Source organism: Dipodomys merriami, unplaced genomic scaffold (genome assembly GCF_024711535.1).
Source record: "Dipodomys merriami isolate MVZ:Mamm:240054 unplaced genomic scaffold, mDipMer1.0.p SCAF_57, whole genome shotgun sequence".
NCBI classification, from domain to species: domain Eukaryota; kingdom Metazoa; phylum Chordata; class Mammalia; order Rodentia; family Heteromyidae; genus Dipodomys; species Dipodomys merriami.
The window spans coordinates 1,362,494-1,386,819 of NW_027206146.1; the positions used below are offsets into that span (position 1 = coordinate 1,362,494).

At 51.3% G+C, this 24,326-nt stretch overlaps 1 protein-coding gene across 3 annotated transcripts; it reads right to left on the minus strand.

The window, feature by feature from the left end:
• Window positions 1-9,985: 9,985 nt before the first annotated feature.
• Window positions 9,986-23,723, minus strand: Zim2 (zinc finger imprinted 2). Of its 3 annotated transcripts, none has more exons than XM_070000682.1 (8): window positions 23,654-23,723; window positions 22,185-22,252; window positions 21,529-21,601; window positions 20,905-21,339; window positions 15,421-15,521; window positions 15,151-15,277; window positions 13,625-13,696; window positions 9,986-12,053 (listed from the first exon to the last, which is right to left on the minus strand). In XM_070000682.1, exons 4-8 carry the CDS (start codon window positions 21,272-21,274, stop codon window positions 11,236-11,238), a joined length of 1,488 nt encoding a protein of 495 aa, XP_069856783.1. In that variant the 5' UTR covers window positions 21,275-21,339; window positions 21,529-21,601; window positions 22,185-22,252; window positions 23,654-23,723; the 3' UTR covers window positions 9,986-11,235. The 3 variants fall into 3 exon arrangements, with proteins under 3 accessions (XP_069856783.1, XP_069856782.1, XP_069856784.1); XM_070000681.1 differs by having other exon boundaries at window positions 20,905-21,359; XM_070000683.1 differs by lacking the exons at window positions 20,905-21,339; window positions 21,529-21,601; window positions 22,185-22,252; window positions 23,654-23,723 and adding an exon at window positions 17,149-17,290.
• Window positions 23,724-24,326: the final 603 nt, after the last annotated feature.

Consider the following 24,326-nt stretch of genomic DNA (forward strand, 5'->3'; position numbering starts at 1 on the left):
CTGTAGGAGAAAAAGAGAATCATTGTTGTCTCTCCTGTAGGCACAGACAGGTTGAACAAGAGTAATGATTGCAAGGACCATCACGGTTATTAGAGACATTAGAGACATGCCCTGCTGGGCATGGGCAGTTGGGGAGATGCCGCAGGGTTGGTACAGCAGCCTTTGGGTTTGGGACCCCCTCGGGGAGGGAAAGGAGCTGTTGGAGAGTTCCAGAGAGTCATTCACATCCCTTAAACCAAGTGGAAGAACAGCATGAAATGTACCACGCTAAATCAGAAATCATATATCATATATCATATATATATATATATATATATATATATACACATATATATTTAATTGCCAAGGCCTGAGTTGCCGTCCAGGCTCTGTCCAAGGTCTTCTCCATGTCTGGAGCTTGGCCTGTGGCTGTGTTTCTCGGGTGGAGAGATGTCCTGTGTGGGGTCTGGCAGGTCTCCCTCACACCCAGCCCAGGCTCCTCGTGCTGGGCCCTGGCTTGGAATGGGCTCCACACAGCCTCCCTAGAGTCAGGAGCTGCATGGGTCTCCCTGAAACACCTGAGACCTGGACAGCAGGCCGATGCCCCCCTGGGGTCCTGCCTGCTGCTGTTGTGGGGTGCTTGCTCAGCCATAGCTACCGACATCCAGCTGCTCACTGGGCTGGCATCCATCTGTGTGGACACAATGTGGGGTGGAGGGCTGGCTCCTCAGAAGTGGGGACAGTGAACCTTGAACTGATGAACACTCCATCACTTCAAGGTGATGAGTTGAAAATGACTTCTGCCAAAGGGAGGGTGGCGACAGGGGCTGAGCCCCATCCATGGGGATGGGGGAAGGGGTGGCTGAGGGGAGGGGAGGGCCAGGGAGAGGGTAACGGAGGAGAGGGGGCGCCCCCTTCATCACCACATGGAAACCCACACATGGAAGTCCACATTTTTATTCTGACGTCTTACTATAGCCTCGGCTCCAGGTAGCATCCCCAGCACCTCCGCCTCCCAAGGATTGGGCCACGGCCCCTCCCAGAACCAGCACTGCTTGGAGCAGCAGCTTTGCCCTCCAGACTGACACAGCCAGAACTCCAGCTCCAGACTCGAGACCCCTGCACAGCTCACATCCCTGCAATCCAGGGATCAGATCGACCTCCCCCATCTCTCTCTCTCTCTCTCTCTCTCTCTCTCTCTCTCTCTCTCTCTCTCTCTCTCTCCCCCTCCCTCTCTCTCTCTCTCTCTCTTTCTCTCTCTCTCTCTCTCTCTCTCTCTCTCTCTCTCTCCTTTCTCCACCTCTTCTCTTCTCTCTCCTCCCTCTCTTCTCTCCTCTCTTCTCACCCTTCTCTCTCTCCTCTCCTTTCTCCTCTCTTCTCCCTCTCCTTGCCCTCATCCCTCCTCTCCTCTCCCCTTCCCCTGCCCAGTGGCCACAGCTGGTCCCTCACACACTTCCTGGGATGGCATTTGTGCAGAGGAGGCAGAGATGCAGGGGTGGCCCTGGGGTTGGGGGCTGGGGTTGATCTGGGGGCTTGGGGGGCTGGGACCGTGTCTCAGGAAAGCCTCTTTGTCAGCCGGAGCCCCTGGCGTGGCTCCTCAATGACAGGGTGGCTTTGTCCCCGAGTCATACAGGTGGGTGGGTGACAGGACAGGACGGCTGCGTGGACGGCCTCCACGGCTGGGGAAGTGGTACGGCCAGACGCCAGGAGCCAGACAGACAGTTGAATGCAGGAATCCCTTTTCCTAACCCCACAAGGCTCCAAAGCTACCCTGCCTGCCTGCCTGCCTGCCTGTCTACATCTCATCTACCTATCTATCAACTAATGCATCTCTGGACCTACTTCACTCATCTTTACCTGTTTATTGACATATATGACATACATCTATATCACTATCATATAGCTATATGATATATACCTATCAATATATCAAGTATACATTGAGAGCAAGAGAAAGTGAAAGTGACAGAGAGAGAGAGACAGACAGAGAAAGAGAGAGAGAGACAGACAAAGAGAGACAGACAGAGGGGGAGGGCTGCTCCTCTCAAGGGTTAGACCCGTTACTGTCTCTGTAGCATTCAGATTCCATACCTGGTGGGCTGGGGCTGTCCAGTGAAGAACTTCTTTTCTCCCTGCTGCCCCTGGCCGGTGTCCCTGTGTCCCTGTACCCCTCCTTTGCGGGGGAAGGTGGAGGGGACTGGGCGGGGGTCCTTCCTGCTGCCCCTGACCAGATAGATTCAGCTCCCACCTGTGGAGGAGATGCAGGGGGCGGGCCGGCCTCTCACGCAGGCTCGAGGGCACTGCCTGTGTGCCCACCCGCCCTCCTGCCCTCTGGCCCAGTCCTCTGCCCGCTGAGTGGCTGGTACACACTGTGGGAAGGAGACTGAGAGGCGAGCTTAAGGCTGAGCCCTGGACCTGGGAGAGTTCTGTCTCCCTGTGGACCCCAGGAGGGGTGGGGAGGTGGCTCTGGCTTCTGGAGGGGGGTGGGAGGGAGGAAGGGAGGCCCCAACAGCCTCCTCCCAGGTGAGCTTTGGCTGAACTCCAGGCTTGGAGGTTGGCACCAGCGGCCAGCGGTCACTGCCGAGTGTGGCACAGTACCTCGCGTGGTTGTGAGACATCAGGGGCATGGAGGGCTGGAGGAGAGATGTTCACAGTAGGCAGAAGGCACACAGATTGGGCCGGAATAGATCTTGGGGTCAAAGCACTGGCTTAGGGGCTGCGAAGGTGGCTCTGTGGTAGAGCGCTTGCCTTGCATGCTCAAGGCCCTGGGTTCGATTCCTCAGCACCACATAAGAAAAAAGCCGGAAGTGGCGCTGTGGCTCAAGTGGTAGAGTGCTAGCCTTGAGCTGAAGAGCTGAGGGACAGCACCCAGGCCCAGAGTTCAGGCTCCACGACCAGACCCAAAAAAAAAAAAAAAAAGCACTGGCTTAGCAAGTGTGAGGACCTGGGTTCAATCCCCAGCGTGGAAGAAGAAAAAAGTAAGAAATGCTGCTACTTATATTTATAACATCCATTCCACAAATTGGCCACAGTGCCCGGCAGCTGATGAGCTGGTGGAGGAAGTATTGGATGTGCCCACAATGGAGTATTGGTCGATCATGAGGATACGAGCAGTCATGCCACTGTAGAAGCAAGGACACGCCAAGTGAAATAAACAAGTCAGGAAAGCAAGCGGCTCCCATATACTTTCGTGCAGAGCATGTGATCGCACTGCTGGCTGCACCATGAGGGGAAGGGGTCGGAACCAGGGGAGGTGGTCCTTGGGGTCAGGCTGGCTATAAGGTCTGCTCCTGGATGGCGAGCAGACTCCACCCTCCTTGCAGCAAAGTCTCCGCCCAGTACCTAGGTTACCTAGGCAACTGGCACACCTGGAAGAGGTCACATCTGAATTTGATGTGGCCACACCTTTCTCCGCCCATACCCTAGACAAGGCCTAGCCCAAGCCCAGAAGCCCCCTTTTCCCCAGCTCTTTTCTAGCTGTCTTTCCCAGCTCTCTCTCTTTCCCAGCTCTTTCCCAACTCTCTTTCCCAGCTCTTTCTCAGATGCCCTCTTTGCCAGCCGCGTGGAGTGCCAACCTGGCCTGGTCCCAGCAGGTCTACTGAATAAACCTACCCCTTACCTGAATAACATGTGCGTGGTGCTGTTCTTACTTGGGTCACCTCTTTTTAAAAACCTAACACCAGCCTTGCTCCCCCCCCCCCCCCCCCCCCCGCTTCCTGTTTGCAAGGAGACAAACTCCGCCTCCACAGGCCCCCATGGCCACCAGGCTCCACCTCCTCACCACTGCCCTGGACAAATGCAGCCATCTACAATGATGTGAGAACCATGGACCCAAATCAGTCCTTCCTCTGCCCAGTGACAAATACACAGCCTTGGCCAGTGAAGGCCATGGCTCAGGCCATGGATGTACTCATGTGTTGGGTGGAGTAAGCCAGGAGCAGGACAAATGTTGCGACATCCCTCTTACACATGGAGAATCCGAAACTGCCAGGCCTGCAGACTCAGAAAGCAGCACTGAGGAGCCCGAGGCTGGGGCAGGGATCCAGGGAGGGGTGTGTGGGGGTGTGTGAGCTGAAGGGCAGGGCACCCAGATGGGCAGGAGGAGCAAGCTCACGCAGCAGGTGCAGCACGTGGCAGCTGCAGTGAGTAGCGGTGTAGCATCTGCTGGAGGGGGATGGGGAGTGTTTATGGGGCATCTGGTGTGGCCCGGCGCACGCTGCCATATCTGTGAGACCACGCACGCTGTGCAAGCTGCAGCCCATGCTGCAGATACACAGTCCACTGTGCACCGTCTGTGGACACAGCTTGCTCCCACGCGCAAAGCAAAAGTGGATGGGGGTGCTGGCAGCTCATGCCTGTCATCCCAGCTACTCAGGAGGCTGGGATCTGGTGCAAAGCCAGCCTGGGTTGCAAAGTCCATAAGACTCTTATTCCCAATTGACTACCAGAAAGCCAGAAGTGGAGCTGTGGCCTTGAGTAGAAAAGCTCAGGGTAGAAAAGCTCAGGGTCAGTGACCAGACTCCAAGTTCAAGACCCTGGACCAGCATGCATGCACACGTGCACACAAACTCACACTCATACACAGGATGAATGGGTGAGTAAAAGAGCAGGGGAATTTGCTGATGTTTATCAATGGCAAAGAATGCTCCACCCCATCTCAGCTCTCTGACTCTGATTGGCTGAGGTTGAGGTCATGTGCCCAGCTGCTAGTCTCTGCTCCTAACTGGCCAAGGCAGAAAGTGCTCCCTCCCTGAGCCTGGATGGAGGGCGCAGGATCTGCGGAGAGTGGATTCCAGGAGCCCCACAAGCACCACCCAGGACAGTGTGTGGAGGCGAGGGAAGTGTGCTCCGGGTGTGTGTGGAGCGAGGCGGGGGCTGGGAGACGGCCTGTCTGTGGGGCAGTTTCAGGCATTCTGTGGGAGTTTCTGCTTGGGAAGATGAGAGGGGAGCAGGCAGCAGACTGCAGCCACTGTGTACAATCTCAGCTGTGGTGGGGGCGGAGGGAGTCCCGGCAGCGGGCCAATCCAGGCTGCATCTTAAGGAAGAAGCCTAGATCAGCACCACAGTTCTGCAGGAGGCAGCCAGTCTGGGGGAGGTGACTATGGCAAAAATGGCTCAAGTGGGTGAAGGGCTCACTTAGCAAGCACAAGGCCCCTAGTCCACACTCCTGAACCCCAGCACCTAGCACTCTGCACTGAGGCAGAACCCCCTGCTGGGAGTGAGTACTGCACTTAGTGCAGGTGTCTGTACTGGAGGAGGAGCGGGAGCAGCCACACGCTTTCCCTGGCCTGGACCCTCTCCTTCCTCTCCTTCCCCTCATGGACCTCTGTCACCACACCTCGAGAGGCTCTGACTGATTCTGTCAGTCCACTGTGGGTCAACACCAGGGCCTCCAGATTTGTCTCGGTGCTGCCCATAGTAGCTGCTCAGCAAACCCTGACTCACAGTCTCACGAGTACATTAGGTGCTGAACTACTCACTCCTACTTTGCCCCAAATACATCGTTCTCTTAGTCTTAACCACCCTCCTTTGAAAGGCCTGACAGGGGTGGCCGGGCAGGGGGAGAAATACATGTCTCTTTGTTAATTTTTATATTATTATTGTTGTTGTTATGTTTGCTTGAACTCTGGGCCTGGGTGCTGTCCCTGAGCTCTTCAGCTCAAGGTGAGCGCTCTACCACTTGAAACACAGTGGTTTTTCTGGTGGTTTATTGAAGATAAGATCTCACGGTCTTTCCTGCCCAGGCTGGCTTTGAACCCTGATCCTCATATCTCAGCTTCCTGAGTAGCTGAGATGACAGGTCATTTTTATTATTTCCCTGTATTGTGCAGTACTGGGGTTTAAGCTCAGGACCTGGCATCTGCTGGCGATCTGCCACTTGAGACCATCCTGGCCCTTTTTTGCTTGAGTTATTTTGCTTTCGAGTAGTCTTACACGGTTTCTGAGGTGCCCTGGCCTCTGCCCAGTGCACAGCTGGGATTACAAGTGTGAGCCGCCACACTTGCTGGTTTTCTGGGACATTTCCAACGTTGTCCCCATACTGGCCTGAGTGCGCTCTGTGTCCTGGCGTTGTTCGGCATTGCTGTGACCACTGGTGGCATGGGCATTGGCTTCAACTTTGAGAAAATGCTTACTAAGTGTGAAAGGTCAGGGAGGACACTGGGAAGCTGGTGTGAAAGGTCAGGGAGGATGCTGGGAAGCTGGTGTGAAAGGTCAGGGAGGATGCTGGGAAGCTGGTGTGAAAGGTCAGGGAGGACACTGGGAAGCCGGTGTGAAAGGGCAGGGAGGGCAGGGAGGACACTGGGAAGCTGGTGTGAAAGGTCAGGGAGGGCAGGGAGGACATTGGGAAGCTGGTGTGAAAGGTCAGGGAGGATGCTGGGATGCGGTGTGAAAGGTCAGGGAGGACAGGAAGGACGCTGGAAAGCCGCCTTGAAGATGCCGGTGCCAGGGCTCGAACTCAGACCCCGTGGTCTGCTGACCCTGTCCCCCTGCTCGCCGGGGAGCGGTGGCCCGGCCCAGGCCTGAGAGGGGCCGCTGCGCAGGGAACCGCTGGCCGCTCCTCCTCCGGGGTCTGCAGCTCCGGGCCGGACCTGCGTGCATGAACGTGCACGGAGGGACCCGGGGGAGGGGGCAGCAGCGAGACGGGGTGTGTGTGTGTCCATCCACCCCCCCGCGCCGGCCCTCCCCCACCACCCGCGCCCGGCCTCCCCCCCCCGCGCCCGGCCTCCCCCCCCCGCGCCCGTCCTTCCCCTCCCCCCTCCCCCCCCCCCCCGCGCCCGGCCTCTCCCCCGCGCCAGGCCGCGGCTGCCCGACGCCCCCGACGTTCCCGGGGCGGCTTCCTGGCTCAGAGACAGAGCGGCGGCCGCGGGGACGCAGCTTCTTCGCTAACGAGGCGCAGTTTCCTCGCGGGGCCGGCGCTGCTAACGAGCCCCAAGCCGGGGCCAGGGGCCCGGCCTCCCGGGGGCCGGAGGCTGCTCACCCGGCCCCGGGGCGTCCGGTGGGCAGGGCGGCGCGGCCGTGACGGGGGTGACGACGGCCTCCGCGGCCTGGCCCGGCCGGCGCCGCCGTGAGGTCGATCCCAGCTCCCGGGGGGACGCCCCCTCCCCCGCGGCCCCGCTCTCCCCGGACCCCTCCCCTCCCCCGCGTCCCTCTCTCCCGGGACCCCTCCCTCCCCCGGGGCCCCGCTCTCCCCGGATCCCCCCTCCCCCGCGTCCCGCTCTCCCGGGACCCCCCTCCCCCGCGTCCCGCTCTCCTCGGACCCCCCTCCCCCGCGTCCTGCTCTCCCCGGACGTCTCCCCTCCCCCGCGGGCCTTGCTCTCCTCCCCCGACCGCGCGGCGGACGCGCCTGGGCCACCCCGGGCAAGACCGCAGTGCTGGGCCCGGCCGCCGCCAGCACTGGCCCGGGGAAGACGCAGACGCCGCGAGGAGTTCGCGGGCTGGGAGCGTGGCTCCGTGGGGAATCCGGGCTCGATTCCCCAGCACCACACAGACCAGGCCGGAAGTGGCGCTGTGGCTCAGGGACAGCGCCCGGGTCGAGGCCCGGGATCGGAGGGAAAAAGAAACCCAACTGCAATCCGGGGGATGAAGAGCCCGGGTCAGAACCAAGACAACGGAAGACCGTGAGGGGCAGCGACGCCCGGAGCCGCACGCGGGGATGGCGGCCGGGCAAACCGAGGCGGGGCTGGTGGGGCTGGCGGGGCTGGGGTGGGGGGGCTGGCGGGGCTGGCGGGGTTGGGGGGGGGCTGGCGGGGCTGGGGGGGGGCTGGCGGGGCTGGCGGGGTTGGGGGGGCTGGCGGGGCTGGCGGGGCTGGCGGGGGCTGGCGGGGCTGGGGGGGGCTGGCGGGGCTGCGGGGGGGCTGGCGGGGTTGGGGGGGGCTGGCGGGGCTGGCGGGGCTGGGGTGGGGGGGCTGGCGGGGCTGGCGGGGTTGGGGGGGGCTGGCGGGGCTGGCGGGGCTGGCGGGGGCTGGCGGGGCTGGGGGGGGCTGGCGGGGCTGCGGGGGGGCTGGCGGGGCTGGCGGGGTTGGGGGGGGCTGGCGGGGGCTCGCGGCTGCCCAGCCCGACCCTCGTAGGCCTGAGGTCAAACCCGACATTAAAGAACGAAAGGCGGCCATGGCCGACGGCCACCGGGCGGGACAGGCCAAGAAGAGTCCGCAGCGGGGACGAGGCAAGGCTGGGGATGAGGCACTGCATGGCTGGGGACGCTGGACGCACCGCAGGGGACGGGGAGGACGGCGCGCGCGGCGCCTCCGTGTCCATGTGAGCGGAGGACCGGCTTCCACCTCATTGAATCCGCGCTGCTCGGCCCGCCGCGGACCCGGAGCCCTGCCTGGCCAGCCGCCGGCCAAGCACGAGATCCGGGCACACCACACCGAAGCCACGAGCTGTGGCTCAAGTGGTAGAGCGCTTGCCTTGAGCTGAAGAACTGAGGGACAGCGCCCAGGCCCAGAGTTCAGGCCCCACGACGGACCGGCCTTCCGGTGCCAGCGTCCCTGACTGCCTGGGCCTGGTGAGAGGGTCTTCCGAGAAGGAGCCGGCTTTTCCTGTGTGATCTCTGCTCCACAGAAATATCTTATTTCTAGGACCTGTTGTAGAACTCTCTGTCTGGGCATGGGGCGCATTCCTGTGGTCCCAAGTTGACAGGACAAGCGCATGACAGCAGTGGAGATGGAACACGAAGTTTGCAAAGTGACCCAGGTTGCTGAGGACCTGGTGAAGGAGACCCTTCCCAGATAGGAGGGAAATGAGCGAGGCTGGAGAAGAGGTGGAAACGATGGTGGAAAACTAGGGAAAGGGTGCAGCAGCCAACTTGAAAGCTACAACCATTTGAACAATGAAATGATGATAGTACCTGACTGTGCCAAAGAGCAAGAGCCTACCACAGAGTCAGTGATACACAAAGAATAAGATCGCACCACAGAGTCACAGTGATACACAAGTAAGATCGCACCACAGAGTCACACTGGTACACAATAAGATCCCACCACAGAGTCACACTGATACACAAAGAATAAGATCCCACCACAGAGTCCCACTAACATACATTTTGAAAACAGAAATGAGGACAACCCTTCCTCACTTTTTTTTTGTCGGTGGTGGGTCGTGAACTCTGGGCCTGGGCATTGTCCCTTGGTTCTTCAGCTTAAGGCTGGCATTCCCACTTGAGCCACAGCACCACTTTTGGTTTTCTAGTGGTTAATTGGAGATAAGAACCTCACACTTTCCTGCCTGGACCAGCTTTGAACCACGATCCTCCTATCTCAGCCTCCTGGGTAACTAGGATGACAGGTGTGAGCCACCAGGGCCTGGCTAACTCTTCCTCACATTAAAGGTTATATTCAACTACAAAATATAAAAATAACTGGCGCCATCTTGGTAAGGTGGTGGATGAAGGTGAAGGCCCACCTCCAGGTGCTGCCATTTTGTACCATGCCTTACTCCTCCTGACTCTCTTCAGGTCACCATGTTGTCCCTATTCATCTCTCAGTCCATCTTATTTGTGGAGACTTTTTCTGCTTTTTCTGTACTCCTACCCTCATGGCTCAGTTTCCTAGCAGTGTTAAGGGTGTTTGAGGCTGCAGGATTTTGGGGACATGTGTCCGCAGTCACTCGCTGGCTTTCTATTTCTAATAAAGACTCCTGATTTGACTTCTCAAAATGCGGCTTCTTGGTATCTTGAGATCGAATTCCTATATAACAATAGTAGTAGCAACAGGTCGCTCTTTCCAAGAGGAGAACCAGGTTCCAGGCTCTGGGTACCGTTGGTTACTGTGCATTGTTTCATTTGACTGTTGTTCAAGTCAGTGACATCTTAATAATATGGTATGAAAGATTCTTAGTACCAAAGAGTGAAGTATGCCTAGAAAAGAAATAGTTTTCCTGAAGTTGGCCTGTTGATGATAACAGAGTTCAAGAAAGCAGCAGAAATACTTTTAAGTATTATTTTTTTAATGAGGTAGGAAAAAATAAAGTAAAAATTCTCAGCTACTAAAAAACTTTTTATCTTTGATCAGTAGTAACAGCTTTACAATCTAAAAACAGTTACAAGGAAGTACTTCTTAAATTCATGTCCCAAAAAGTCACTATAACTATCAGAATTTCACTCTAAGGGAGCCTTCTGAACCCCTGAAAACTGCAAGCCACCTTATCTGCTTTAGCAGGAAGTGAGGCTGGGACTCAGAGCAGGAAGCTGGCCTCAGGCAGTACAGCACTGCACCTGATCTTCAGAGCAGATGAGCTATAGCAGAGACAAAGGCTCAGGTTCACATCTTACATGGTCAGCATCAACCTTGGTCAACCAACTGACAACCCGGAGTTCCAAGTATGCCTGCCTTGTCTGTAAATAGTGAACATGAGCGCTCAATGCCTTGTACATTCTTTCAAGAAGCAAGTAAGACAACATTGTGTAAACTATGAGGTACTATGTAAATATATTATACATTACACCAGCTTGCCACAAAATCAGCTTAATAACACCTATAAAATATTTTTACTGGCCGGGCGCCGGTGGCTCATGCCTGTCATCCTAGCTACTCAGGAGGCTGAGATCTAAGGATCTCAAAGCCAGGCCGGGCAGAAAAGTCTGTGAGACTCTTATCTCCAGTAAACCACCAGAAAACCAGAAGTGGTGCTGTGGCTCAAGTGGTAGCGCTCTTGCCTTGAGCTGAAGAGTGCAGAGACAGTACCCAGGCCCAGAGTTCAAGCCCCATGACTGCACCCCCCCCCCAAAAAAAATTGCCTTTCTGGTATAGTCTATGTGATGTGAAGATAGTGTATGTTAACTCTTCTACGTGAACCTAGGCCACACAGATTGGGTCAGTGTGAAGCCCAATTGCTAATTACAATTGCCACAAAGCCAAAAGCAAGGCTCTCCAGTTCATGGATAGCACTGAAGGCCAGTTTCTTGGTGGGAGGGGGAGTTGCTGCTAGGGATGAAGCCCAGGCCCTCCCACAGGCCAGGCGAATGCTTTACCACTAAGCTCCATCCCCTCCCAAGACAGACAAGATCTATCAGCTGCTTTCTTATGCAATAAAAATACACTGTTTGGCCTGTGTGACTGCTAACATGTGTACTGAATTTCCTCTTGCAAAATGTTTTCCTATATTCTTTTAACTTTCTGATCATACCATAATACAATTTTAGGTTATAATCAAAGTGTAAGAAGACATATATAAGGGCTACTCAAATGCAGGACACTCCAAAGATCTCTGTAGGATAAAGCCAAGGATAGAAAAGTTTGCTTTCTGAATGGAAGGTATTCAACTGTGATCACAACTAAGCGTTTCCTCTTCAAAATGGAGCAAATAGTGTTGCGTGAGGAAGGAGGCCAGGCTGAAGCACCGTCCACAGAGCCGGCACTGGTAGACCCGGTCGTCCTTGTGAGTCTGGTAGTGCTGGATGAGGTGGGAACGTCGACTGAAGACTTTGCCACAGTCACAGCACTTGTGGACTTGGTCTTTTGCAGGCTTCTTCTTCGGCTGATAGTGAATTAAATATGCCTTGTAGCAGGGCAATGCAGGAGGCTGAGCCTTTGCCTTCTCGTGAGCTTCAAGATGTTGGACAAGATGGGTCTCCTGGACGAAAGCTTTGCCACACTGTGGACATTCGTGGTAGTCCTCCTGGCTGTTAGCTCTTCCAGGTTCAGAGAGCTCCATGCGTGGGATGTGAAGATTTCCCCTCTTGCTGCCTGTAGAGTGAGTCTTCTGATGTCTAGTGAGGTGTGGCATGAGGAAGAAGGCCTTGTCACACTGCTTGCACTTGAAGGGCTTCACCCCAGTATGGATCGGCTCATGTCTTACAAGAGCCACCCGGGAGTTGAAAGTTCGCTTGCACACTTTACATCTGTGTTCCGAGGGCGGGGGCCTGGCACTAATTACAGGAGGAGCACACTCCTGCAGACCCTTTCTTGGGAGGCTCGCTGACTGCTGGGTAACATCAGAGGCTCTCTCAGACTCATCAGTGCCATGGCTTCTTTCTTGAGCAAAGGCCTTGGGGCCACTCATGGTCCCAGCACTCAGCATGGGTTGTTTCTGGCTGTGCTGAGGCAGTGCTGGTGGGTTGTCAGCAGAAGCCTCTCCTACGAGACAAGCAGAAGCTACTTACTTATTGCCAGACCCCATTCTTGACCCCAGGGGCAATTTCTCTAAATATAGCTTTGGTCAGTTCTCTGGTCTCTTCTATCTGTCTAAAAGAAATTTAAAGTACCTGTACTTTTTTTTTTTTTACTCAGAGATTCAACTTTATAGTAGAAACAGAAGAAAGAGGCTAGTGATATGGGAACTGGTCTTATGGCATTTTGAGAGTTTTCTAAGAACACAACTAAGGAAAAAATAAGGCCAAGCAAGCAAGGAAAGAGACAATCAGGTAGACTTCACACTGCTAGACAGAGATAGAGAATGGAGTGATAAGGAAATCAGAAAGAGATCTGATACTGGGTTTATTCACATCTTCAAATCATGCTTGACAGACCACTGACATTCTGAAAAACTAGCAGAAATGTCCAGAAAGGGCTCCATTCCATGCTGGACTATCAGAGCTGTAAATATGCAGTTCAAATCTCCAAGAGGAAAGGTGTAGGCCCACGTGTGTGGGCATGGATCTGTGAGCCAGCCTAGTGTACAAGGCTGTGGATAGGAAGATTAGAGTATGAGGCTGGCCTAGGACAAAAATGCAAGACCTTGCCTGAAAAAGGAAAAGAAGGGGAGCCAGGGATGTGGCTGAAGTAGTAGAGCATCTTCCAACAAACACAGGGTCCTGAATGCAAATCCAGTGATGCTTCCAAAGAGAGAACACACAGAATGCAGCACTCTAAAACTGGCTTTACCACGGGACATTTGAAAAGACACCTATAAATATGATTATTTAGGATCGTTGAGGAAACACTGGAAAGAAGAGAACAAAAATCTCTTGCTCAGTATAAAGCAAAGGATTCTTTTTTCTTGGACCTCAGCTCTCATTTTTACCCAACCTCTACTGCCAGATAACTAAGCTCTTCAACGTTTATTAAATGTCTGTTCTGCACTAGGCATTCCAAAACCAGATTGTCATCACAAGTCTTTAGAGGACTGTAGTCAGACTAAGATGACGGAGGAGCAGAAGCAGGTGAATGGTTGCATACAGCCATTAGTGAGAGGGACAGCATTTAGGCTCTGTAAGTGGTGCAGAGGGCATAAAGACTGGAAAGTGGCTTGGCAGACACTGGATCGTGGAAACACACAGCCCCAGGAAGCCAGACATGAGATGTTAGTTGGAAAGTCTATGGGAGATAAAGCAAAGAAGTGAATTTCTGGCTGAAATGGGAAGAAATTAAATGATAAGACCTATGATTCTAGCTCCAAGGAGAAAGGCACAAATGAGTGGAAGTATTGGAACATGAGAATAAGCACTGACTGCCCTGGGCCAGGCAAGAGAGGAACTGCTGCAGGAAGAGAAGGCTTCAGAAAGGAGATGCAGAAAAGCACCAAGGAGAGCGAGCCCCCAAGGTAAGAACACTGCTTGGCCTTCTTTGTACCCTGGCTGAGGACTGTTTCCTGACTAGCGTTGCTGCCATGCTCCCATGCCCAGCCCATCACTCATTGGGCAGGGCTATTTCTTCCCACAATCTCACTCTCCACGGTTTCCTCCTCACCACTTTGACATATCACTCACTGCTTTGTTGCTTCACTGCTTGTGCCTCTTCTTCCAGACGTGAGATAATGTCAGGTTTAGGGAACTGGCATCCTGTTGAAGAAGACTTGTAACTTGGGGGTTCAGTAACTCCTAATCCTGAGTCCTGAAGACTCTAGGTTAAAGAAAATCTCCCAGGAATACATTGAGAGCAATGGCTCTCAATGACCCCCCTGCCTCCAGCAGACATCTGGCAATGCATGGACTCTCTTCTGCAGCCATACCTATGGAAATGAGGTGCTGCCCCATCTGGCATCTGGCGGGGGAGGGGAAGGCAGGGGGCAGGGGTGCTCCTCCATATTCTGCACAAACAGCCCTCATGACAAAGAGCTATCTGGCTCCTTACATTAACAGTGCAAAGTTCAAAACTCTGCTAGTGAGTAAAAACTGGAAAGGAAGACTAAGGGTAGAGTGCTGGCTCTGTGCTTGAGCACAGAGTTTGATATGTCTATTCAAAGGGGGAAACTCCAGTTCCTCCCCTCCTGTGACAACCTCCATTCCCTGCAACCCATTTAGGTAGCACCTTACTATTTACTTATGACCTGTCTCTTCCCATTCAAATATAGTGTCCAAGATAACAAGAATTCTATCTTGTGACCCCAAATAATACCAGGCTGAGGACATTGCCACTTCACTGACAAATTACTGAACAAATTACTGGTCATATCTAAATGCCTTTCATATTTTCGCATTAAAATGTATTTAACGTTTGTCTTTTTTTTTTTTTTTTTTTTTTGGGTCCGGTCGTGGGGCCTAAACTCTGGGCTTGGGCGCTGTACTTCAGCTCTTCAGCTCAAGGCTAGCGCTCTACCACTTGAGCCACAGCGCCACTTCCGGCTTTTTTCTTATGTGGTGCTGAGGAATCGAACCCAGGGCCTCAGGCATGCAAGGCAAGCGCTCTACCACTGAGCCAACTTCCCAGCCCCTTAACGTTTGTCTTTAATTCACTTTCCTTTTTAACTCAAAATGCACTTACGTGGAAGCTTTATGCCGACCCTGTAAAAGGAAATCAGAGTCATTTGCAAAAACAAAACAAAACAAATCCTAGAGGTAATAAAACAGCAGAAACTGAAGTAGCTTTGTTGCCTAAGTCAGGTTCAGGCCTGAGCTCTACTGTCTTTGCTAAAGCGGTCAATCGACAAGAAGCAGAAACATGCTAACACTAAGTGGACCATCCCTACTGACTGACCCACGTGGTTTAAAAGAAAATTGGAATAGAAGCATTATCGTTCGGGCACACACCAGAGCCTCGGGGAGCAGATTTTAGAGTCATACCACTCACTGTCAAATCCCTGATTTAAACAGCTAGTTCCCGCATCCCGGGAAGCTATCACCGGAAGCACGGCTGCTCCTACACTAACAAGCATGGAGGCAAGAGGAGGCGAGTGCTTAGAGCAGTAAGTGTTGGTGATTTATTATTGCCCCAGACATGGCAAACTACTCCTACCAACGGGCAAACACAAATATGGGAAGTTACTGAACTAGGTTTATGGAGAGAGCATCCTTACCTATAGAGATGAGGTTCTGGTAGTTCTCTAGCATTACCTCCCGGTAGAGGGTCCTCTGCTCGGGAGTAAGGCAGCTCAGCTCCTCTGGAGTGAACACCACACATATATCTTCAAAAGTCACCAAACACTGAAACAGCAGAAAAACTTCCAATGACAAAGGTCCATGTCCAACACCTTGTATTCATGTAACAGCTTCATTAAAATAAGGATGTGAATTAATAGGGAAAGTCTAGTAATTAGGAAGATTCCCATATTTGAAAACCAAGTCACCTGGGAGATAGCTAGTTGACTGTTTGACATATTTCCTTTGTTCTTTTCTTGTTCTTCTGTTTCTCGCTTTTCTTCAAGGATAGAGTCTTGAGCAAAACAATCTAGAAGGAACAGAAGAATCACCATGGCATTAGGTCCTGTTTGGCAGCAGCCACACACACAATGCAGCCAACTAGGGAACATCTACATGGGCTCTGGAGTTGGGCAGCTCAGTGGAGGCTGCCCTGGGCGGGGTCACCGTAACTGGGGTGCTGGGAGAAGTGAGCAGCAGGAGAAAGGCAGGGTGAGGAGTTGGGGGAGGGCCTGTGACCCTGCAGATGGTACCACAGGTCCAAGATCAGAAGGAAGTCAGAGACCTGGAGCCAACCCCAGACCACCATACACACTGAGGACCAGGAGACAGAACAGGAAGACACCCAGGGGATTTCCTTACTAGCCCATCAGAGGTAAGCCAGCAAGCACCCTGTCCACAACCTCCACCCCCAAACCAGGGCCTGAGAAGTGGGTCCTGCTGGTCCAGGGACAGCCCTGAACCTCATGCACATGTCCAGATGCATGCCTCAACCCCATCCCAGCACCACGGACAGGGACAGCTGCACTCAGAAATTCATTCTCAACCCCAGAGGCCCTCCAGCCCCATTCCTGACCCTGAAACTCCTCTTCCCCTCTCCATATCATATTCCCCAACCCATTTCTTCTCATCCTATCACAGGGAACACCACTGGCCCAAATTATCCAGACACCTGCAACCCCTCCCAACACTGTTCCCCACTCCTTAGGGTGGGAAGAAAGCACCACTCAAAAAATACTGATGGCTAGGCAGACTGGCTACCAGAATTCATGGCCTGCCTTTTGGTTTACAGGATCTGACAGGTCTGGAGCACATGTTAATAAACTGCTCAAAAATGCTTCCTGCTAATGTCACCCATCTAAACAATATCCCTCCCACTCAGGAACCATACCATAATCCTAATCTGCCACCAGTCACTAAAAGTCTAGTTATCAACTGTAAAATAGTAACCGGCAAAATCCACAAGCTTACAAGGACACGAACAACTACAGGTTTGAAATCATGGGAGAAGAAATTGCTTTCAAAATGATTGGCTCTGTCTCTCATGTGGTTGGCCAGCTGGATGACAAAAGGAAAAACCCCAAGAAGTTTGCCTCATGATAACATTGACCATAATCATAAGGATGCTGAGACAGTTCCCAGGGACTTCTATGAATCCGTGTTTGAGCTGCCGAGAGAGTATCTGAACTGTTTCCTTCCCATGCATGAACTGCAGGAATGGAGGGGATACCCAGACAAACTCAAGTTCTAGACCCGCTGTGTACTAGCAGCATTGATTCTATTTACTATAGTCTCTTTTTTTTGCTGAACAGTTGACTGCTCTTGAGTGGAAGTTATTTCCCAGGGGGAGGATACATATGGAAGCTAGTTCTAAGCAAATCAGGGTATAGACCATCCTCATTTGAAAGTCATCTACCTCAACATTTACTGAGCATCCTAAAACTCAGCACCACAGGGATGACTTTGTGCTGTGATGCTTGGTCTGAAGAAGGCAAACATCTAGAACAGTGCCCTTCTGTGGCACAGACAAGCCCATTGTCCCCAAAGTACCAAATTAACACACTGAAAACTCATGTGGGAAGTCCTGAAATGATGTTACTTGTAAGGCGTTTGCCAATGGGCTTGTTATTCTGTTTCTAAAAAGCCACACTGCTTACCTGCTACTTTCCTGTTGCCACCATTGCATACTAATAGAAGCCCAGGCCAGATTGGGAGCAATTGCTAGTCTTTGCATTCCAAAACCTTTTTCTGTAGCATCTCTCTTTGTTTTTTTTTTTTCTTTCCATTTCTCATTTTAAAAATAAGTAGTTTTCTTGCTTCTGAAAATAATGTTTTTATAGATGTTATCTAAATAATGCTGTAATGTCACCTCCTTTTGGCAATATCTAAATTGGTTTATTAACAGTTGAGTTGCCTTGAATCATTAATAATTACCAAAGAGCTCAGTGACTGACATTAGGAATACTTTGTACTTGCTTATGTTAGTCCCTAAGAATACTGTGATTTTGTCTGCAGGCCTAATTTCAAAGGGCTAAAGTAGCCATACTACTTACCAGATGTAATTATGTTTGTGAGATTCAAACAGAAATGCCTCATTTTAGAAATGAGTAGTGCTCATGGCACTGGCACAAAACCTTCTGTCTACTGTAATACCAATCCACATGCTTTAGTGGTGTACGCCCTGGCAGGCCACCTCCTGCCCGACTGGCTTTGTACAGACCTCAAGTCAGCAAACTATAAAAGGCCAAAATCCTTGCAGAACACATATGTCTCTGTCACATATTCTCTGGTGTTGTTTTTTTTTTTAACAATGGTATACAAATACAAAACCTATGTTTGGCTTGCCTCTACCAAAATGGGCTATCAGCTGGATTTGATTCACAGGCCATCATTGGCAGGGCACTAAGAGCTAGCATCATTTTTATGTATGAGTAAACCCTCTGTTTAACCATGTTTTGTTATATCATTATGTAGTACATTCCATGAGTCCCTTTTGAATTCTGACAGGTATTTTAGATCATCATCTCAATAATATTCTTCAAAATGGCACACATATTTTGTTAAAAAAACTTGAAATGCAAATGCTGTGTGTGTTCTGTAAAAGTTACATATTTCAAAAATGAAAGTCTTACAAAAAGTTTAAAAAAATACAGATGGCTGTCTTCTAAAGAAACAAACAACAAACAGAGCAATGCAACCTGCTACTCTCATACCACCCAGTCCTACTATGGCAATAAGCAGTAGTCCTGGGCTTCCTATGGTAAAATCCGTAGAAATCATTTATCCCAGATAGCAAGCTCTAAAAGACAGCTTCTGTCATTTCTCAGGGCTTCTCCAACTGCTTTCCAAAGGAAGGTTCTTTTTGTATCAGTGATTTCTGGTTTCACTATCCAGTCAAAATCACTGGGTCTCTCAACTATAAAACAGAAATAAATCTCCAAGTGCTCAGGTTAGTGCTACAAAAGTAAGGCACACAGTAGATGAGTTTAAAAATCAGTGTGACACTGTGATTAAGAGATCTCTGCTGGGTGCTGGTGGCTCACACTAGTAATCCCAACTACTCCAGATGCTGAGATCTGAAGATACAATTCAAAACTAGCCTAGGCAGGAGAGTCTGTGAGACTCTTATCTACAATTAAGTACCAAAAAGCTGGAAGTAAAGCTGTGGCTCAAGTGTTAGAGTGCTAGCCTTGAGCAAAAAAGTCTCAGGGACAGTGCCCAAGCCTTAAGTTTAAGTCCCAGGACTGGCACACACACAAATAGACTACAGATCCAAGAGCAGGCAGCTCAGGACCAGACCCTGAGTGCCAATTCAGAACTATGGCACCAGAGACAAACCATTCAATTCTGTGATTCTGTTCTCTGCACTTTATAATTTACAATGATAACAGAAACAAATGAATATAAAAAGCACCCACAATAGCACATTGTATTTAACATGTTCATTATGAGCATCTTAAAAACCTGTTTTAAGAAATGCACATACAGGGGCTGGTAAGTTGGCTCAGTGGTAGAGCGCTTGCCTTGCATGCCTGAGGCCCTGGGTTCGATTCCTCAGCACCACATAAGCAAAAAGAAAAAAGCCGGAAGTGGCGCTGTGGCTCAAGTGGTAGAGTGATAGCCTTGAGCTGAAGAGCTGAGGGACAGTGCTCAGGCCCAGAGTTCAGGCCCCACAACTGGACCAAAAAAAAAAAAAAAAAGAAATGCACGTACACACAGGATTAATCACAATCCTCTACTCAAGATATGGTATCAGTATTGAGCCACATATGGGTCCTCATCCTTATTGAAAATTCATTCATTCACTTTTTTCTGAGAGGTTCTCACTATATAGTGATTCTAAACCTTCCTCCATCTCCCAAGTGCTGGGATTTCAGCCTGTGCCAACATGCTCAGCTCATTTACAATAAAACATTCTGTTGCTACTATAAAGGTACTATACAGAGCAGTTACAGTTACTCAAGTCAGGTAATGAGTGCATTTCCTTTTGCCTCCCAGTCTTTTCCTCCCGTCCCCACCCACAAGTTGTATAGTTCATTTTCGGCATAGTGTCTAGTGAGAACCATGGCTGCATCTGTTCACCCTATGTCCCCCTATTTGTGCCATTTACACTTAAGTACAATTAAGGACTGTTAATATATCATCTCATCCCCAAACTAGAATATTTCTAGTAACTCACATCAACCTACGATTTCTTTTCTGTCCATGCTCCAGCCTTTCCTGCAGAGGTAGCTATATTTTGGGATTTTATTAAAAATATTTTTTGTCAGCTGTGGGCTGTCCCTGAGTTCTTTTGCTCAAGGCTAGCACTCTATCACTTTGACTCACAGCACCATTTCCAGGTTTTGAGTGGTTATTTGGAGATAAGAATCTCATGAGGACTTTTCTGCCCAGGCTGGCTTCGAACCACAATCCTCAGATCTCATCCTCCTGAGTAGCTAAGATTACAGGCATGAGTCACTGGCACCCATCTTAAATTTTTTAATATAATATTATTGTGTTGTACAGAGGTGGATTTTATTTATTGTTCTCTCACCCTATCAATACTCTAACATTTCATTTGTAGTTAGTATTGTTTTTGCTCAAGGAACTGTGGGGACTGAGTGGTGTTCTTATCCTATACTTGAAATGCCCTCCTTAATTCAATCCTTAAGTTAATCTAATAACTTGAGTTTCTGAGACCAGCAAATTTTAGCAGGTTGAACTAGACTTTATATCTCCCATATTTTAAGCCCACTTGAGTCTAAAATTTAGTCATTCATATATTTTTTTTTTGTCAGTCATGGTGCTTGAACTCTGGGCCTGGGCACTGTCCCTCAGCTCTTCAGCTCAAGCGAGCGCTCTACCACTTGAGCTACAGCACCACTCATTCATATTTTTTGAAAATTTCTTGTCCTTCAATGAAAAGTCTAAAAATTTTTACCAAGGGGGAGTGCTGGGGAGAAGAAAGTGGGAGAAAAACAAAGGGGTAACAGGTTCAACAGGAAGTGTACTCATTACCTTATGTATATAACTATGACCCCTCTGTACATCACCTTTACAATAAAATTAAAAATAAAAATAAAAAATACATTAAAATTAGAATATACAAAAATTCTATAAAAATCATCCTTACTATATTAATGTACCCATATATTAATTTTCATAGTAAATATTGTTTATTTTATGTTGATACCAAAGTTTAGGCTAGATAGTAAGTGTGGGAGAGGGCCCAAAGCTGATACTCTCAAGAGTAAAAAAGACATGATAAAAACTAAATTCAAAATTTCTTCCATTTCATACAACATCAAGCAAAATAAACTGGATAAAGTTCATTCTTCCAGTCAATAAATTTTATTTAGCTCCTATTACAAGCCAGGCATTAAAAAAAGGCATTCAATGATCAGAAACCACTGGCTTTCTCCCTGGCTTACCTGTGCTGGCATATGCCTGGGTGGAGCCTGGCACCCGGGTGCTTGCTGTGCTGCTGCTTTGGGGCTGTTCTGACCTTCGGACCAATTCTGGCAGAGTGTTCGGCGCCTGCTCCGTCAGCAGTTGCTCTGATGGCTGTTCTATGACGCTGATTCCTGGCCTCAACCATTGCCAACAAGCCTGGAATTGGCTCACAACTTGGTACAGTCTAGTCACTAAACAACACTGAAAATGCCTAAAGTTTGACTGAAAAGCTATCAAAGCCTCTACAGTTCTTTTATGGATGGCTTCAAGATTTTCTTCTTGGCCATGTTGATGATCAATACATGGATTTGTTGTAGTATCTGAAAGCTCTGATGTGCGTAGCATCATTACAACTTGACCCTCTCTATGGGAAGGAGGTATTCTCAGAGGAAGGGGGCTCCACAACACATATTCTGGAAGATAATGAGCAGACCTGTATGAGATAAAAGGACAGCAAGACCTCAAGGACTTGCAGATATTACATAGAGACACTTACAAATGGCTTAGACTGGACAGCAGGATAGAGGTGGTCTGAAGTAAAGAGAGTTAACTAGTGTCATACAAATGCCTAAATACACATTGATGGATATTTGTGTACTCACAGAGATGTTGCTTTAGTTCTATTCTCAAGTCTGGAAAATCTTTGGAAAGGTTGGAGGTATGTCAGAAATGGCACTAAGAGGAAGAAAGACTTGCACTGTTAGCCACAATGAATAAAACTAATTTAATAACAAAGAAATTGTTTTCAAAGCCGGATGCTGATGGCTCATGCTGTAATCCTAGCTACTCAGTAGGCTGAGGTTTGAGGATCATGGTTCAAAGCTGTCCAGGCAAGAAAGACCATGAGACTCTTATCTCCAATTAACCACTGGAAAACCAGAAGTGGTGCTGTGGTTCAAATGGTAGAGTGCTCACCTTGAGCTGAAGAGCTCAGGGACAGCACCTAGGCCCATAGTTTAAGCCCCATGACTGACCAAAAAAAAAAAAAAAAAGAAATTGTTTCATTTAAAGACACAAATGAGTTAAAACAAATACATTATGCAGGATGAGAAAAAAAGCAATATATGTGTATGTATGTATATCCTCTAAAGTACTACAAAAAAACAGGACATATATACAAAAAGCAAAAATGGTAAAATGATGTGAATTGGCATTATACAAAAGTTGATAGTTATATGACCAATTAACAAAGTATGGCTCAACTCTTTTGGTCTAAAGAGATGTACAGTGAAATCACTAATGGGAGACAATTATGTACCTTCTAAGAGATCCAAAACGACTGCAAAAATGGGATCACAATAGCAGAGATATTAACAAACTGCAATTCTAAAAAGAAAAGAGCACGATTATTTGTTGAATGAAAGAAAAGAGGCCCAAAACACCTCCCCAATTACATGGTTCAGTTTATCCCAAACAGGCAAAATAAACAGAAGGTCTTAGAAATCAAAGCTGTAATCACTGAGGACTGTGACTGAAAAAAGAAGTGCTGAGCAGGGAGGGACAGAACCACAGTGGAGGTGGGGGAATGGGGAGGAAGGGCAGGGTGAGGTGATGGAGGATGTGGGGAGTACTGGAGGTAGGTGGGGCTACAGAGCTGAAGAAAGTGGGGTCCAAATGAGGAAGAAGGACAGAGAGAAGGAGCTTTGAGGAGTGGGATGGATCTGAGGTACAGGAGGAAGGTCAGGAATGGTGAGCAGCAAGGGGAGGCGTGGGGAAGAGAATGAACAGGGCTGAGAGAGAAGGTGGGGTCTGGCTGAGGAGAAAGGCTGGTATAGAGTGTTGAGGGTAGAGGCTGGGTGGGAGCACAGAGGAGGAGGCCTGAGGGTAGAGGTTGGGTGGGGAGCACAGAGGAAGAGGCCCTGAGGGTAGAGGCTGGGAGCACAGAGGGGAGGACCAAGAGTAGAGGATGGGTGGGGAGCAGAAAAGGGAGGCTCACAGGATTGGGGTCACTGTGCCCACTGTACCCCGACCCCCAGCAGGGGTGGAGGGTTGACTGCCGTATTGGGCTCTCGCTCAGGGCTGACTTAGGCAGAGTCCACTGACTTACAGCGCCGGACCCTATGTGCTCCCTACTTGGAAAGGCTTGAACCCTTCCCACTGGGCCTGGGGCCTGGCCCCTCCCCAGGTCTTTCAGACCCCAGTCCCACGGCCAGGCCACTCTGCCCTTTGCTCCCAGAGGTACTGGCTTCACCTAGGCCTGCTCAGACCAGCTCCAGTTCACCCAGGCCTTACCTGGGCCCCGCCCCCAGCCCAGCCCATCCCTCCTCTCGGCCCCACCGAGGTCCGCACCCCACCCTCCCACAGCCCCGCCCATCCCTCCCCTCCACCCTACCCAGGCCTCCCTCAGTCCCGCCCATCCTGCCCAGGCCTTGCTTCCGCCCCACCCCGCCTATCCCTCCCCTTGGCCACGCCCAGACCTCATCTCGGTCCCGCCCATCCCTCCCCTCAGCCCCGCCCAGGCCTCGCCACAATCCTGCTCTGCAGCCCAGGCCTCGCCTCAGCCCAGTGTGGCTTCGCCTCAGTCCAGGTCTAGGCCTCTTCTCAGTCCCAGTCAGGGCCTCGCCTCAGTCTGAGTCGGGCCTTGCCTCAGGTCCCGGCCTCACTCCCTCACTGGCCGCGGCCGGGCCTCATCCACACCCACGCGGCCCCCAGGACCAGGCCTTGCCTTGGGCTCACTATGCTCCGGGCCAGGCCTGACCTCTCACAAGGCTGTTAGCCAGGCCTCACCTGTGCCCCTGGCTGGCGTTCGCTCGGCCTCACGACAGGACGACGCTCTCGCCTGACTGATGGATGGCGGATGAGGACAAATGCCGTTAAACCTTGGGACGCATGCGCAGGCTTTGCCACTGCGCGTGTGGTGGTGTCTGCGCCAATCCGTGGTCCCTTCCGCCGGAAGGGTGGACCTGGGCACGGCCTGTGGGCCTGCTGGGGGCCAGGGGCCTGTGTGGGCCTGGGCCTGTGTGAGGGCTGTGTGGGCCTGGGGCCTGTGTGGGGGCTGTGTGGGGCCTGGGGCCTATGTGGGGGCTGTGTGGGGCCTGGGGCCTATGTGGGGGCTGTGTGGGGCCTGGGACCTATGTGGGGGCTGTGTGGGACCTGTGTGGGGCCTGCTGTAGGGCCTGCTGTGGGCTGGAGCCTGCTCTGGGCAGGGGCCTACTGTGGGCCATGGCCTGGGGCCTATGTGGGGGCTGTGTGGGGCCTGGGGCCTATGTGGGGGCTGTGTGGGGCATGTGTGGGGCCTGCTGTAGGGCCTGCTGTGGGCTGGAGCCTGCTCTGGGCAGGGGCCTACTGTGGGCCATGGCCTGGGGCCTGCATGGGGCTTCCAGTGGTCTGGTGTCCGGGTCTGGGGCCTGAGTACTGTGGTTTCCCTGAAGTTCAATGCCTTGTGTGATTTGGCTAGATG